This window comes from Macaca mulatta, chromosome 9, assembly GCF_049350105.2.
Source record: "Macaca mulatta isolate MMU2019108-1 chromosome 9, T2T-MMU8v2.0, whole genome shotgun sequence".
NCBI classification, from domain to species: Eukaryota; Metazoa; Chordata; class Mammalia; order Primates; family Cercopithecidae; genus Macaca; species Macaca mulatta.
In genome coordinates this window covers 140,346,495-140,363,736 of record NC_133414.1, presented here as the reverse complement: position 1 = coordinate 140,363,736, position 17,242 = coordinate 140,346,495, and the positions used below count along the sequence as shown (strand labels likewise).

General features: G+C 45.8%; 1 protein-coding gene and 1 long non-coding RNA gene across 2 annotated transcripts in view; both read right to left on the bottom strand.

The window, feature by feature from the left end:
• Positions 1 to 3,936: 3,936 nt before the first annotated feature.
• LOC144331031 (uncharacterized) lies at positions 3,937 to 6,688 on the bottom strand. The gene is made up of 2 exons (XR_013397866.1): positions 6,549 to 6,688; positions 3,937 to 5,090 (listed from the first exon to the last, which is right to left on the bottom strand). It is a non-coding gene; the product is annotated as an uncharacterized LOC144331031 (long non-coding RNA).
• A 5,917-nt stretch (positions 6,689 to 12,605) lies between these two features.
• The window catches only part of LOC114670069 (uncharacterized), a 167,877-nt gene continuing 163,240 nt past the window's right edge, over positions 12,606 to 17,242 (bottom strand). The window contains exons 5-8 of the mRNA XM_077947989.1: positions 15,845 to 16,044; positions 15,197 to 15,351; positions 14,812 to 14,993; positions 12,606 to 14,732 (exon numbers count right to left, since the gene is read on the bottom strand). Coding sequence (XP_077804115.1) covers positions 15,272 to 15,351; positions 15,845 to 16,044 — 280 coding nt within the window. The 3' untranslated portion in view covers positions 12,606 to 14,732; positions 14,812 to 14,993; positions 15,197 to 15,271. The remainder of the gene's footprint in view (positions 14,733 to 14,811; positions 14,994 to 15,196; positions 15,352 to 15,844; positions 16,045 to 17,242) is intronic.

Below are 17,242 nucleotides of genomic sequence, written 5' to 3'. Positions count from 1 at the left end.
TGTTGGACAGGGAAGCTTCAGAAGGTTGCGTGGTCCCAGGCTCTGGCCCTGCTGACCTCTTCATGTGTCCCCTCCACTTTCCCATTCCCATGCTGTCTCTGATCCACATAAGAGTCTCCGAACACTCAACGATCCTTCCTGTTTCTGCACCTTGCTCACACGTGCCTCTCTACTTGAATGTCCTTTTCTCTCTGCACAGCCTGGGTCCTTCCAAGTCTACACCAACATCCAAAAAGTAAAGTGTGACCTTCTCTAGGAAGGCTTTCCTGACACCTCATACCTCCCTAGCTCCTGGCAAGCATGGATTCTCTGTAGGGGAATGATGAGCACTGCACTGAATTCTAACTGCAGGACCAACAAGACTGTGATTCTCTTGAGGGTAAAGATAGCTTTTATTCTTTTTCTACACTTAGCATCCAACAAATGCCTGGTCCAAGGGAAGTGCTAAATAATTGACAAATGGCTAAAAATAAAACTAGCATTTACTAAGGGCCTATTATATCATATTAACTCATCCAATCTTCATAATAACAACATATAAGATATATATGAGTTTATGTACAAAAAAAACTGGGGTTCACAAAGTTAAAACACTTTGACGGGGTTTATAGAGCTGGTGCCCACAGGGAGCCAAGATTAAGAGGCCAGGGTGGCTACCAAGTGCAAAGAAAGAAGCTAGAAGACAGGGTTCTAAAAAGGCCTGTCACAGAACTGCCTACTTCCTTCTTACAGCTGCACTGATTTTTCACAATCTCTGACTAAATCCGTGATCTTTTCTAATAATACATTATGCTGAAAGGATGGCCAGAGAATACTGCAAACTAAAAAATAACTCCATTCTGCGGGCCATTTGGGTTCATGCAGAAAAAAAAATCAATAGTTTGCAAAGAATTTTTATTATATTCCATTATTACTATATGTCAAGTTAAGTAAATGTGAGCAGGCTTCAGCCAAACCAACTGACAGGTGGTAGAGGGGAAAGGTATTGGCATTTCAACATGAAGAGCTCCACGGTTTCATCTCAAGATAATGCCAGTGGATAGGAAGCTCAGTGCAGAGAAATACAAGGGACGGCTCTTCCCAGACATGAGATTCTCTCCACATCCTTCTTGAATAGCCTCATTGTGGAATCCACAGGCAGGCCTGCTTCAATGGGTGGCCCACGTGGGTTCTGGGTGGGGAGGCAGAGCTGGAAAGCAAATCTTGGCACCTGGGATCCTATTTTCCCATTATAGTTCATGAAAAAGTTAGGCCCCAAACAATGACAAATAACGATTAAGATCACAACAGGCCAGGTGTGGTGGTTCACGCCTGTAATCCCGGCACACTGGGAGGACAAAGCAGGAGGATCATTTGAGGTCAGGAGTTCGAGACCAGCTTAGCCAACATGGTGAAACCCTGAAACCCCGTCTCTACTAAAAATACAAAAATTATCTGGGTGTGATGGTGCACACCTATAATCCCAGATAGGCAGGAGGCTGAGACAGGAGAATTGCTTGAGCCTGGAGACAGAGGCAGCAGTGAGCCGAGACTGCGCCACTGCACTTCAGCCTGGGCAACAGAGTGATACTCCATCTCAAAAACAAAAAGAAAAAAGAAAAGATCACAATAAAAACGTTTAAAATTTAAATTTTTAGGTGTAGTGGGATCCCTATGATAAAACTGTTCTATATTTGACAGTGATGGTGATCACACAAATATACAAAAGGGCATAGAACTAAACACACACACAAGTAAGCACGTGTAAAATCTGAATACAGTCAGTGGGCTGTATGAGCGTCAGTATCCTGGCTATGATATATACTGTGGTTAAGCAAGGGTAAAGCAGATACAAGATCTCTCCACATTGTTCCTTACCATAGATGTGACACTACAGTGAACTCAGGATAAAACATTTTTCTGAAAAACTAGTCATTACTCAGATTAAGATTCTGGATGTACCAGGCACCATTGTGAGAGGTAACCAGTTGACTGAGTTGTGTGGTCACAGCCTTTGCAATGTCACAGCCAAAGAATTGTTTTGCTGTGCTCTGTGCTGGGACTCCCATTTACATTTTCCCAGACCTTTCCTTCCCACGGCACTGCTCTGTAGTCAGACGTAGTTCCCTGAGAGCGGACCACTGACAGCCCAGGCCAAGGCCGAAATGGCAGAGCCTTCCTCTGCATCTGGGCAGCCTGTGATGCACCAGGTCAGGCATGGTGGGAATGGGAGGACTTCTGCATACTGCATTCTTCACTCTTAAAAAGCAGGCATCATAGGAGTACGGGCAAAGCTGCTGAGTTCTGTATTTTTAGCATCAGAAATGAAGCCAGCTGGAGGGCGTCCTTGCACACCCATCATAGGAGTAGAGGAAAAGCCACTGAGTTTTGTACGTTTTAGTTTCAGAAGTGTAGCCGGCTAGAGGGCATCCCTGTACCTTCTTCCTTCTTTCTCTTCCACGTAGCTTCTTTCTCTCCACATCTCAAACCCAAAGCCCAGCCCTCAACCCACTAAGCAGAGTGGAAAGGTCCCTCATTGGGTCCTTCTCTGGGTGGTGCTCTTCTCCCCAGCCTGTGACAGACAAGACCAAGACTGGAAATTAGGATAAAACAGATTTCAACGTAAAGATGCTGGGGACACTGTCAAAGTCTATCGCCCTCAGGTAGTGTGGGTCACACATATTCCCAGCTTCCCAAATCCTGCAAGGAGGAGACACCACATTGCCAGACCTTTAAAAAAAAATTTTAAGACAAAATAAAACCCTATTTATAAAGCAAATGACAAATCAGGCCCAACCGAAGACTGTGACTTCCAATTGCAAAATAGCTGTTTGTAACTCGAGGATTTCACCGGTAAACAACGGCCTCTGTTAGGCTGACTTTGATGCTCAATCCTCTCACATTCCCATCACAAGTTCTGAATGCTTTTGTTTGTGTTGCAATCTTCAGGGCCCCTACCATGGCTGGTGCTTTTGGAACCTTTCCAATCCTATCGTTTGAATCTGTCTCCTGCTTATGGGCAGCAAAAACACAGTAAAAATGTGCAGTACATCCTGTTTGCAACAGGAAATGAGTCTAAGACCCATGGCTTAAGAGAGCAAACACAGGTTCCCAGACTAGCACAGACCCATAATCAGCCTGTCTAGCAACTTTGGTAGAAGTTAAGTAAAAACTAAAATGGCTCCCAATGTCTTCCTGATCACGCTGAAACCACCAGGATTCTCTGAATTACAAGTGACAGAAACACAACTCGAACTAGCTTAAGCACTAAGGATAATCCAAGGCCTGAAATAACTGAGAAAGTCCAGGGGTGGAGTCAGGAGCCAGCCTCATTGGAGCCTGAGGATCAGCCCTGCCAGGTCACGTTGTGCCCTCCAGGCCGGCTGCCTCCTGCCTGGCTCACTGGCAAGCAGATCACTCCATCGCTCCAGGCGTTGGTCCTTAGAGTTCCTGATGAGTGAGAAAGCGAGCATCCCTCCTGAGAGCTCCATTGCAAGCCCCGAGAAGGACTCTGTATGGCCCAAAGGAGGTCGCGAGCCTATTCTTAAGGTGATCACGGAGGCCGCAGAGATGGAGGACTTCAGTTGGCCATGACGGGCCAAGAGCCCACTCTGGGGCTTCCCAGCTTGGGAGTGCAGATGGAGGGGCGTCTGGTATTAAAGGTGAATGCAGAAAAAGGAGGTGTCCAGTTAACCTTCGTATCTAAGCAAGATTCTTTCAGAATGTAAAAAGTGCTGAAATATGTAGATCTATGAAGCATGCCTACAATTACTGACGGCCGGTTGGAAGACAAATTTCTGTAAGATAATTCAGAGGTAGTTCTATTTTTAAACTTAAAGTTTCCCAGTTCCCATTCAGATTGCATTTTAAAAATATAGTTTCAGGGAATTTCATTTTAAAGGAAAAGGTGAAACCCAAAACCACTTGCTTTAAGTTTTAAATGGAGGTTTCTGGACATGTTGGCGACTTTATTTATTTATTTATAGACTCAACCTCATTGTCTGTTACAGTTAAAATGTACTGTGAGATCCAACTGCCATGGATAAAAAGATTTCAGTCCTACAGTTCCTGGAAAAAAAACATTCTATTTTGTTCCCAAGTCCATTCATTTTATTTATAAAAGAGGAAGCCATACGAAATACACAAGTACTGATTCTCCTGTTTTGTTTAAGAAGCTTCAAGTTTATATCGAGATAAAGTATTGCAAGGAATTTGCTTAAAGATCACTGATTAACACAAATCATCTCTTGTTTGCCAAGAACATGTATACATTTAAAAATGAGTAATTAAAAGGAACCATTTTTTAAATATTTTATGAAACAGTCCTGGTCAAATTGCTTAGAGAGACCATACGTCACCTATAGGAATTCCCCACCTTCTGGACTATGGAAGTGCCCTCTGATAGGAATAAGACTTGAACAAGTGAGGACTCACTTAAAAATTTAAACCGCCAAGACTCCCATGGAATGTTGGGATTTCTTACTCATCCAAACTCTCTTGGTGACAATGACAGAAACAGAACTCAAACAAGCTGGGAAAGAGGAGAGGATGCTTGATAAATAAAACTGGCAAGTTACAGGGGGTGGGTGGGGACAACGGGATCTGAGAACTGGATGCAGCCAGGCCCCTTCCATGCTCACTGCTACCTAGGTCGATTTTGTTCCCTCAGTTGAGCTTCTCTATGAGGGCAGGACCATGGCTTCTGGAAGCGTCTGGGCTCATATTCCAGCTCCACAACAAGAGAGAAAAGATTTGCTTTAACTCTCCCTGCTTTGATGTGACTTAGATTCAACTTTACCACATGCCCCAGGTCCAGACCTGTCAGATGACCAGAAGAATGGGGCACTGTGATTGACTCAGCCTCAGTTCCACCAACCCACATTCCAGAAGGAGATGGTATGTGGGATCGGGGAAGGTCTGTACCACCACCTTGGCTCTAGGCAAACAAACAGGGATCCAGGTCAGGACTTAGCATTAGAGTAGTTCCACTCAAAGTCCAAGGAGCAGTGAGGTCCGCATGCTGTTCTGTCAGTTATGAGTCCATGCCAAGACAAGGAGCTTCACCAGCATGTAAATCAGTACACTGCCTCCTCTATTGAGGAAGTCTCACTCTCAAAAAAAAAAAAAAAAAAAAAAGTCAGTTCAACCAAAAACTGTGTTCAGAGACCTATTTGGCTTCGTGCTTTTGAGTGATGCTTCTACACAGTACCCTGAAAGGTACTGGAGATGCAGAAAGAAATCTCACGCACGCACATACACACACACACACACACACACCATTTCTGATAATCTGGCAAGAGAGAAGGGCATATACACAAAAAACATAGTGCAATAATGGCTGATGAGCATAAGATCAAGGTAATCATGGCAAACCCCTGAATGAAGGATCTATGATTTCATTCAAAACAGAAAACCTGTTCAATGGAGCCCTCTAAAGAGCTTGTATAGCAAGACAGTGCTGCCCCGTTCTGGTGATCTTGTGGGTCCATCCCGAACAGGACCCCAGGAGAGACGATCGGCAGGAGCCCAGTTAGGACTTTGGCCCTGAGGACTGAGTAACCTTTGGTCCTCACCCAGTGCTCCAGCACCACAATTCCAGCTCTGGATTCCAACTTGTCCTCGCTGCTGAAGCTCAGGATCTGACCTTGAGCTCTCCTCTGCTTTCAGACATGAAAACCCCTCATGGACCATTCCGGAGCCATGCCAGAAAATTACCCTTGCTAATTACAATGAAATAAAGAGTACTTCTGTGCCAAGCAGCAAGCCTATGCTATCTCTACAGCAACTGTCAGGGAAAAAGCAATCCAGAGTCGCATTAAAAGAGAGAACTGAAAGTATTGTGCTCTCTCAGGAAATTGAAAGAAAATTCACATCTTTACTTTTGTCTGCCAGCAGATGTCTTTACCTTGGAGGATGTCCTTTCTGCCTGCAGATGGGTCAGGTAGCGGAGGGCTGGCTCAAGCCAACAAATGCACTTGAATTCCCCGATTCTCCAATCTCTCTGAAGAATACTTAATCTTAATGATATTTCTTGCAGATACACATTAATTCTGCATTGTTCCAGTCACAGAAAATGCCATCTTCTTGGACGATGGTATTAAAAATTCACTTCATGTTTCTGTTTCCAAGATTGAGTCTTTCTTTCTTTTGTTAGGGACACTACTTTGTCGCTGGGGTGCCAGGCTTCCTCAACCTCTGCTATCTCCCTGGGTTCTGGTGTTCTCCTGTCATTACCTGGTGGCCCCTCCAAAGGCTTTGCATCATGCTTTCCCTGCCCATGGCATTAAAATGGCCCTGTTTATTCCTCTTCGTGCCAAGAGCAAGCTGGAAACCACCTTGGTAGCCCTCAGAATAGACCACAACTGCCCCCCTCTTCTTAAGGGCCTTTGCAACGATGATCTCCAATTCTAACTTCTTTGTGCCATTCTAACTAGTCCCTTCTAACAAGAGGCAGAGATGCAGATAGAGACAGAGAGACAGAGACATACAGAGAGAAAGAAATATCACCATAAAAAAAAAACAAACAAAATTCCGAGACGCACCAGGAAATACTCAGAATCTTCACTAACCAATTTTCAAGTCTTCCTTTCCTGGTATCTTAACTGCTTCAGGGTTTTCTCTCAGCCAAGGAGCTGTTCAGTACAAAACAAAAATCATAAGAAGAGCATCGGTAACAATGCAGGACAAATTAGCAGTCAATGAGCATAATTTGTATGAAGCTCTCTCTGATTAAGAAAATAATACTTTGTTGCCTTCATTTCACAAAATTATTCCAATAGAAGGCTGCATGGAACAGAAAATCCAGTGCTGAATCATGAAAGGCAGTGGATCAAGGTCTTTCATCTAGGAAATCTTTAGCTAAAAAGAGAGAGAGCGAGAGAGAACATCAATCAGATATTATTTCCAATTATTTTTCAAATTGGAACAGAGAAAGAAAACACACACACACATAAGCCTGACTGGTGTTACTTGAGTTTGTTGCTGGAAGGAAAGTCCTTGCTTATATTGAAGTAAAGTTCTGAAAATAAGCAAAGAACAGATTTATTGATTTTGGGGGAGTCTGGGTGTAAAAAAGAGAGAGAATAAAGAAGTGCTCTTTGCCCGCTCTGTCCAAATGACATCCCAAGTGGCCTCCCTAATGGTGGGGGAGGGGAGGGGGCAGGTGCCTACCCGGGCACATGGACAGAACTGCCCTTAGGCTAGGGCTAATGGTATTGGCTGAGCCCTGCTGTAAGCCTCTCTTTTCTAATAGCCAACTTTCTATGTGCGAGAAGACAGACAGATATTGATTGGTCCAAATGCCCTTGAGTTGACAACATCTGAAATGAAAATCCACAAGGCTAGCACAAACTTTCTGCAAGTTCAATTTCTAGAATCTGATTATGACACTGGACTGTGAAATCATTCACACATGTAAAAGGCCTCTCTTTTTTGTACCCCCATTTGGCACTTGTAATTGGAGGGAGTTAAGTGGCTTCATCAAGCTTGTTATTCAAATATCCAACAGAAAGAGGCAACTGCAGGCTAATCTTGGGGTGATTAAAGGAAGAAACGCTCTCCCGCTGGTGCAGGGCTAATGTCAGCAATGAAATGGACCAAGGCCTCACGCCACTCCCCACCTGAAAAAGGAATTACACGCAGCTTAAATACACAATCTCTAAAAATCTCATGCACAGAGCTGCTTTCTGAGTTATTTCAGAACACCTACAGAGAAACTCATGATTTCATTACCCATGCATTTGGAGGGGATTAGAGCCCCCATTTTGTGGTCCCCATTACTCTATCACAATTAATTACTTTTTTCCTTTTCCTTCCTTTCCCAAATAAGATGCTGAAGCTGCAATTCACAATTGTTAAAGTCCTGGGAATAGCAAGGTTTGCAGTACTCTATCCAGCTCTTATTAAAACACGCCTCTGTATTCTACAAATTCCTCTTGATCAATACATCGACTGCAGTATAAACCTTAAATAAAGCACTATTACACTTGAAGTACGCACTGTTCTTGTCTTAGTAGGTTACTTAGAAGCATAAAAAGGCAAAACCTTTTGGAATTGGCATCTGGACATTTGTGCCAAGGAAACTGCAGATGGAATACACATTAAATTTATTCCATCATTGATTGGAAACGCTGATCCTTTATGGCTTCACGTTTCTTTCCTCATTAATCTTAGTTAACCCTCTCAAAACAACGCCAGCTTTGTCGGTCCAAGTATCTAAAACCCACCATGCAGAGAAGGCAGCTTTTTAAGAAGGGTTTGATTCCTAGCATGAGTAAATCAGCCAACAATCCCTGTCTTAGAAAATGCCACTGCTTTCTTTTTTAAAATATTAAAACAAGAAAGAACAGATTTCTGCACAACTCGGGGTTGGGGGGATAAGTGGAAGGCAGAAGAGAAGGGGATGTTAGCAGAGCCCGGTGGGAAGCCCATGGATTGCCAGAGAAGAGATGAGCAGGAAGCTCGTGGACTTGTTGCTACAGCACCAGCCACGGGGAGTCATTTTCAGCACACATCCAATGTCACCCATGACCAGAACCTGGCGCAGCCAGGAACTCTGCAGGTCAATGTTTTGTGACTTCTACAGCTCAAGGAGAGGTGCTTCCCAGTCAAATATACATCTGGGGTTTGGGGATAATGCAATGGTTCTAAACACAAAAGGAATACTCTCAGATGTAATGATTGTGTTCCCTGCACCCTAATTTGGCTAACTGATATGATACTAACTTTCCATTTTTCTGCCAAACAGAAAGAAATGCCTGGAATCACTATTTCCTTGCCCACAGCAATATAGGGGCCTTGGATAAGCCTCATGCTTATCCAACAGCTGGCCCTAAACTGCCCTACTGCCCCTCGGAACAGGCCACAACTGCCCTGTTCTTCCTAACAGCCTTACAAGAGTGTGCACCAATCCTGACCTTTTTATGTCTTTCTTGCTGTTCCCCTTCTAACAAGAGACAGAGAGAAAGAGGGGAAGAAAAGAAATACTATGAAAACTTGGACACAAAATTCCTAAGGCTTCTAATTCTAGAAAAAATAGAGAATTCCTAGAAAGAAATAGTAACAATAACCACCTGTTTATTACAGCAAAAATTTTAAAATATTTAACAAAGGACACAAAACCCTCTCTGCTGCCATGCAGCATGCATTTAGCTTACTGCAGCCTTATGGATGGGGCTCCAGAAGGTAAAAGCCCTTTTTGAATCCATGAAAAGATCAACATCTGAATATATATTAAAGATAAAGTCTAAGTACGTCATAAAAGGCAGAAAAACACCAGCCTAACTTCTAGGTGGATGCAGGAGCCACTGGTCCCCACTGAGGGGACAGAGCCCTGGGGAAGGAGGTGCTAAATGGATTATGCTCACACTGCATCCACATAGGCCTGGTTTTAAATAGCGGGCTGTCTTATTGGAAGGGAAATATAAATCTCCCAACCCAGAAGAAGATGTGATCTCAGCAGAAAATGGAAAACAATAGCTGGAAAGTAATACCAGGACTTTCAGATGAGATACAAAAAAGTTAGTCCGCATATGATTTATCTTCATGCATCTAGACATTTGAAAACAGCTGTTCGGATCATTCCTGAGTACTTTGATTTAGAAAGGCCCCCACATGCCCAGAATCAGCCTGGGGCACAGGACAGGAACAGCGTTCGCCCTGGGACTGACTAGAACCCATCTACCCAGTCACTGCACGCCATCCCCAACAGAGCGCCATCTATGGGATCTGTCAGACTTCCCTCCCCTTCCAAGCAGAACTGAAGGGCAGTTAAGAGTCACAGTCCTGGCTCTGAACTGTGGCTCTGTCATCTTCTGCCCAAGTGACAAGCCCTCGAATTTCTGCATGCCTCTGTCACCTCCACTACAAATGGAGATTCTGTCTCCTACCCAGTAACTTTTTGGCCCTCAGAATAGCCCCCAGGATGCTCTAAAAGGCCACGCCCCTCCATCGGCACTTGTATTCTTCGTCACACTCTCAGCTCCGGATGGTTTCTGTCTACTTCCAAAGAAAGAGAAAATCAGCCATTATAAGAACAGTCAACAAATGAGCATCGAGATTTGAAGGCTGTTCCAAAAAGTGAGTTTGAATGTTTGAGCAATGCTCCACTTTGGTGGGGTCACTTAGGCTTCCAAAGTGACTCTGGAAAAGGTTACAGGTGTCGAGGAGCTCCGGCCTAGCTGCTTGCAAAGTCACCTCTCTGCCTTGACCTGAAAGTCAGAGCTTATCAGAAACACCCAAACATCTGAAAAATTCTTCTGTTTCTCCAACTGTGAACCAACCCACCGCCAAATGAGCGTGCCAGAAGACAGCGAGGATCCAATTACAAACCATTTACCTGTCGTGCCTGTCCCATTCATGAGGTCCCAGCTCTGTGGCCCAGTGTTTGCTCTGCTTTATGAGCGGCATTGACAGAAGGCCCTGCCCAGGCTGGGTCCTGATGACAGGCATCCCTCGTCACACTCCAGTGAACTCTTCTGACAGAGTCAGGACCCCTGGGGGCAGAATCCTGTGACCTAATTGAGTGGCAATCCCCTTTCAGCCATGTCACTGCCACCAGCAGGGCCCTGGGCTCTGTGTAGCCACCTCAGACAGTCTCTCCCCAAGCCAGGCTTGGGTCCCCATAGCCTCTCCTGGCTGAGTGAGCGGGAGCTGCAGTGTGGCCGGCTGCTCACAGCAGCTTGGTCCAGTTAAGCCCTCCACGCTGGGCCAGCTCCACACTGGGGACCAGGCAGAACCTGCACTTTGCCTTCTTACAGGAGAAAAACACTTTTTGGATTGAGGACAAAAGATCCACTGAAAATAGCCTTCCTGTATTTTCACATGAAAAACAAAAAACAAAAAAACGTTGAAGACAATGAGCTTCACCAGATGCAGCCAAATTCCAGGACAGAACCCTCCCCACCGCCCCGCCTCCACCGCAGCCTCCTTCTGGCTTGTCCTTCAAAAAACAGAAACCATGGGTTTCTGTTTTTTGTTTTTTGTTTTTTTCTAATTTCATAGTAATACATACTTTTGGTAGGAAATTCATAAAAATGAAGAAAGAAGAAAAATCTAAGACATTTATAATTCTAATTCTTCTTCCCAGAATAACCACAATTTTTGGTATATTATTCTAATTTTTTTCCATGAGTGTAATATATTTTTTTTGTTTTTTAAAACAAAAACACAATTATACCCTACATGTCTTTTTTCGGTTATGAACATAGTCTGAATGACTTTCAAGCCTTTAAATATTTTCTTTTCATGGCATTGAAAGGGTGCAGAGTTGTAGCACTGTGTGTTTGCCCAAATAAATGCCATGTATTGAGATAAGTCATGCCATGAGGAACATCCTTACCAGCCCATGTTTATTTCTTCAAAATTCATAAAGAAGGATAAATTCAGAAAGAACTGGTTTAGTTCAACTGACATGCATTTTTTTTTTTAAGCAGGAAAATGCTTTTAAAAAAATAAATATATAAAACAAGTGGCAGCTGAGAGCGGTGGTTCACGCCTATAATCTTAGCACTTTAGGAGGTCATAGCAGGAGAATCGCTTGAGGTCAAGAGTTCGATACCAGCCTGGCCAACACGGCAAAACCTTGTCTCTACTAAAAATACAAAAATTAGCCAGCCGTGTTGGTGCACAATTGTAATCCTTCCTCCTCGGGAGGCTGAGACTGAGAATCTCTTGAACCTGGGAGACAGAGGTTGCACTGAGCTGAGATTATGCCACTGCACTCCAGCCTGGGCAACAGAGCAAGACCCTGTCTGAAAAAAACAAAATAAGTGAATAAATAAAATGGCAACCTCATAAGTTAGAAACTTGCCACACTGTTTTTTGAAACACGCTCCCACAGGAGCTCCTTGATCTCCCCTCTGTGCTGCTAACACCACCTTTCTCAGGGGCCATGAGTGTGGCTGGCACTGTTTCTGCTTCTCAGTGTGGCCTCTGCAAGAACCACCACCCAGCATCACCCTGAGCAGAGCGACCACTTTGCTTACAGCATCTCCTCTCCAATGCCGGCGGCAGAGGAGCACTCCTTCTGGGTAGGAAGAAACCCCTCTGCCAGCTGTTACGGCCTCTGTCCAGGGTCAGCCTCCCCCTGTTCTGGGAAGCCTGCCCTCCCATCTCTTGGTGGAGATACGGAACCTGGGGGTGGGGTCTGCTCAAGGCAGGTGGGCTCCTGAGATTTACTTAAGGCGGCAGGGGTGGGTGGGGGGGAAACCCAAACTCAGTGTAGTTCAACCTGCGTCTCTCCATGGCCTCCCCGTCCCTCTGAGGGATGCTGCCCAGACCTGCAAGCCAGGCGTTCGAGGCGTCTTCAGGCATTAGGGACATCTTCAGTCTCTCTCTGTACCTCTCTCTGCCTCTTTCACCAATCAATAGCTTGGCCACAAACCCCTACAACTTTCCCTTCAGAATATTTTCCCGGAGCTGGTGGTGTGATTATCTGGCACGCAGAGTGCTTGGCATGGCTCCTGGCAATACGCATTCCCCACAATTCTGTACCAATTGGCATACACATGTGTGTAGGTGTGCATGTAGATGGATGGATGTTTCCACGCACGACAGCCTTCTCTGGCTGCCCTCCTGCCCCCACTCTTTCTCTACCTGGACTCCAGGTTGGGGTGGGGAGTGGGAGGTTTGTTTTTTTTTTCGTTTTGTTTTCTGTTTTTGTTTTTGTTTTTGTTTTGAGATGGAGTTCTGCTCTTTCGCCCAGGCTGGAGTGCAGTGGTACAGTCTCAGCTCACTGCAACCTCAGCCTTCCAGTTTCAAGCGATTCTCCTGCCTCAGCCTCCCGAGTAGCTGGACTACAGGCACCCACCAACATGCCTGGCTACTTTTTGTATTTTTAGCAGAGATGGGGTTTCACCATGTTGGCCAGGCTGGTCTCAAACTCCTGACCTCATCATCTGCACGCCTTGGCCTCCCAAAGTGCTGGGATTACAGGCATGAGCCACCGCACCCAGCCAAGTCTTTTAAGCTATCCATCTGAGTGCTCATTCATCTGCTTAGACCTTTCAGTGGCTTCCTGTCATCCCCAGGGACAAGTCTCGAATTGCTCACACACCTTACAAGGTCCTCTCGATCTGTTCCCACCACCTCTCCAGGGTCACCTCTCCATTTTCCTCCAATGTTCCTCCCCCACTATGACCTCTGCACACTGGTCTAGACAGCACTGTCCACCATGTAGCCACTAGCCACACGCGGGCATTCAGATTTAAATTTAAATCAATTAAAAGTAAATGAAATCAACATTCAGTTCTTCTGTTGCAATAACCACACTGCATGCTCAGCTACCATCTTGGACAGCACAGAGGAAGAACATTCCCAGTGTGACGTTCCCTGGACAGTGCTGCTCCAGACCTAGAGAGTACCATTCAATCTCTCCAAAGAAGCATGGTCTCTCCCCTGGTAGTTCTGCCCCTACATCTAGGGAATCTGGGGAGACATCAGTGAATCGTTGTCAACATCAAACCCCATACTATGTTGGTAAGCATCATTCTTCTTAACGTATCTGGCTGGTTTTGTTCCTGAACTGTTTCATCAGTTCTTGGGCGAAAGACTCCAAGTGTAGTAAGTGGAACACCCCTTAGCCTGCCTGATGGCAAATTCCACTTTCTCAGTGTGTGTTTTCTAAAGCAAAGCTCCCTCCACCTATTTAATGCCCCAGTCTGTTCTTGCAGGTGTCCCCATCAGCCTAGGTGCAGGTGCATCACACAGGGTGCTTCATCTTTCTGAATACACCCTTGGAGCCCCATGACCCCCAGAGACTCTCCCCTTGTACACTCTGCAGCTGCAGCTGGAGCAGCAGGGGCTGGAGGGGTCACTGTTTCCACCACACAGCCTGATGCCCCTCCTTGGAGGCAGTTCCAGAGCCAGGCACAGCTTGGCCCAACACACATGGTCAACCAGACTTTGAGACTTGGAAGGGGGCCAGAAGTTCAGAACCCACCCAACTGGTGCACCCAAAACCTCATGTGACCGGCTCCCTCTTGTTAAGACATGAAAGGCTCTACCCAATATGAAAGGAGGAAAAAGTGATCCAGGAGAGGAAACAAGCCAACAATTGCCATGCATTCATGCCTAGTCAGCAATTAGCACAAGAGAGCTTTCAGTGTCAACGCATGAAGAAGACCCGAGGGGCTGCAGCCAGGAAGGGGGCCCGGGGTTTCTGAAGGTGAGCAAGAAGAAGAAGAGGGAAGGACAAAGGTGGAGGGAGTAGAGTCTGAATCCCACCCCGCCCCCCAGTTTGCTCGAGGCCCACCCTGTTCTTCCCAAACACACTGGCCCACCTTGTAAGCAACTTCCACAGTGAACATTTTCAACACAAAAATATTAATAATGAGGCACCTTCTCAAGGATCTCCTGTGAAACTTGCCTTTGGTTAAGGAATTCCTAGCCCAGGAAAGCAGTGGGAATCCTGCAGTAAGTGGCTTTTTAAGATCAGCTGGCAGGGTCCCAGGAGGCTGCTCCGTAGTCGATAAGAATTACTAAACATCATTGCAAAGAGTGCAGAGTAATTCCACGGACCAAAGAGAAAAGGAAGATGAAGTTAATTGGCACCAGAAGTAAAGACCAAACCCCAGACTTGCCATAGAGTATTTGCTGACCAGAAGGGCTTGGAGGAAATCTGAAGGAGGCCTGTGGGTTGCAATTATCCATTCTTTGTGGCCTCCGGAGGCCCTGGGTACCTTGGTGATCACAGCGAGAGAGTGGCTCCTATCTGCAGGACATTAACAGCTCCAGTCCATGGGCCTCTGGGGGTCCTGTAGAGACCAAATCACATGCATTATTGGAGGAGACAGCATAAGGGGGTGAGCATGAGGACAAAACTTACAGCTGTACCTTGCAGCTTCTCATTGTAGAACTAGGAGTTCCTAGTACCCACGGGGCGGCCACCACTGGACCCAGCAGCCAGTGGGGAGATGGCACGGGGAGAAGCTTTGGGAGCCTCCAGTCCACTTGAGCTTTTGTACCTGGAACCACCTTTCTGGAGATGTGGGACAAGCACGGTGGAGATGTCACTGCTGAAAGAGAAGAGCAAGCAGCCAACCTCCTAGTCCTTCCCACCAAATGTTTGCTCCTGCCTGGGAGGTGACCTAATGCTTCCCATGCAGGGATGCAGCTTCTGTTTGCAGTGATACAATGAGATTTCACCACTCCTAAAGCTCCTTAGCCCTGTGCCAGGGGTTGTCATTCTAGATCCCACTTCCCAGGGCCGGCTCCATACCTGTCGTGCCTGGCTGAGAAAAGAGCTTCGCACGAGCATCGCATGGGTGCCTTTGAATTGCACAAGTCTCCTACTTCACACTTGGGCAATGGTCCTCAGACAGAGAATACTTTTGGTTGGGATATGAAGCACCTTTTTTTCCTCTCGTACAGTCCCTGGAGTGGAAGCGCACCATGGAGACTGACTTCATGCATTTGCCAGTTTCCTTCCTGAAGTTGACATAAAGCAGCATTTGGTTTTGATCCAACACAGAAAAACCTCACATCAGTACTGGAGGGAGTGCATGCAATTCATGGTTTAAAATGGAATAAAAACCCCAAATGAGGGTGTTTTGGCGGGGGGGCTCTACAGTTGGTGACAAAGGGCTTCACTTTAATGTCTAAGGACCACAAATTACACAAGGGGTGCTAGCTTACGGGAGGCTGTCTTCTTCACACTGTGCTCCCTAAAGTACCTAGACAAGGCATTTCCATTCTATCCCACTGACTCAGGGACAGAAAAGAAAATCATCCTGAAAAACTCACTGACTTTAAGACTTTGCCATGCATACTGGTCACTGCCCAGTTATAGGGTCCAATACCAAATTGTCCTCAATTTCTTCCCCAAATACCAACCCATACAGAATTAAGTGGGCTCTATGATGCTAACACGGTTTGCCTTTACATTCCTCCCAAGGCACTCTCCCGTCATGAAGTGTGGCCGGGCAGTGGGGCTGCAGTAGCCACAGGCTGTCCTTGCTCCTGCCTGCAGAAGCCGCTGGCTGCTGGCTGCCGCTGATCAGCCGGCCCCCAAGGCGATGGCTTAACAAGCCCCAGTAGAAGCGAATGGGAGGGGCTTCTCTCTTCCCTCTGCAAAGAAAATGAAATGGATAGAAATTATACTGGGAAGTCATTCCCGCCCACCCACATCCATCATTACACAGGAATGGGTTGACAAAGGATCATGACCCATGTGAAGGATTATACAGCCAGACCCACGGCCGCCTCTTCCACCGCCCCCCCATGCCACCCAATCATGTGAAGGATTATACAGCCAGACCCATGGCCGCCTCTGCCACCTTCCCCCGTCCCACCCAATCATGTGAAGGATTATACAGCCAGACCCACGGCCACCTCTGCCACCGCCCCCCATCCCACCCAATTTAAGAAATCCCAGTTTGCTTGAACACCATCTGGTTCTCAGACTCCCTATCCCCACACTCTCAGTTCTTCACCCCTAAAATTATAATAACCAGAAATGAATCTGCCAGAAGGCTTTAAGGATTAATCATTATATCACCTATGAAAATAAACTGAAATTATTTTCTAAAATAAAAATGCTCTAGGAAGGCCGGGGACAGTGGCTCACACATGTAATCTCAGCATTTTGGGAAGCCAAGACGAGTGGATCACCTGAGGTCAGGAGTTTGAGACCAGGACCTGCGTAAAACCCCATCTCTACTAAAAATACAAAAATTAGTTGGGTGTAGTGGCAGGTGTCTGTAATCCCAGCTACTCAGGAGGCTGATGCTGAAGAATCACTTGAACCCAGGAGACGGAGATTGCAGTGATCTGAGATTGTACCACTGCACTCCAGCCTGGGCAACAGAGCGAGACTCTGTCTCAAAAACAAACAAACAAACAAAAACTCTAGGAAGAAAAATTCAAAAATCTCTCTCTCAGACTTTAGGTTAGGGCTAGAATGATAATTTGAGTTAGAGTATAATTGACAAAAGGAGAGTTTGTTGTTGTTGTTATTGTTTTTACCTTAATCTGGGTGGGATAAGTTAATAAAATTAAACATATTTAGAGGTAAAGATTATTTTTCTTCATCCTAAAGTGAATGGGAAGACAATAAAATCGTTTAAGCAAAGGGACGACATGATAGGTTTGAATTTTAGAAAGATCAAGAAGGGAGGCGGCCAGGTATAGGGAGAGCTATGCAGTGGGATGGGCACCCTCCACATCATTCCAGGCACACGGATACAGAAATTACTGGAACAGAGAGATGCTTGCCCTCACGGGGCTTACAGTCTAACTGGGGGAGACTGAAAACAAGCAAATTAAT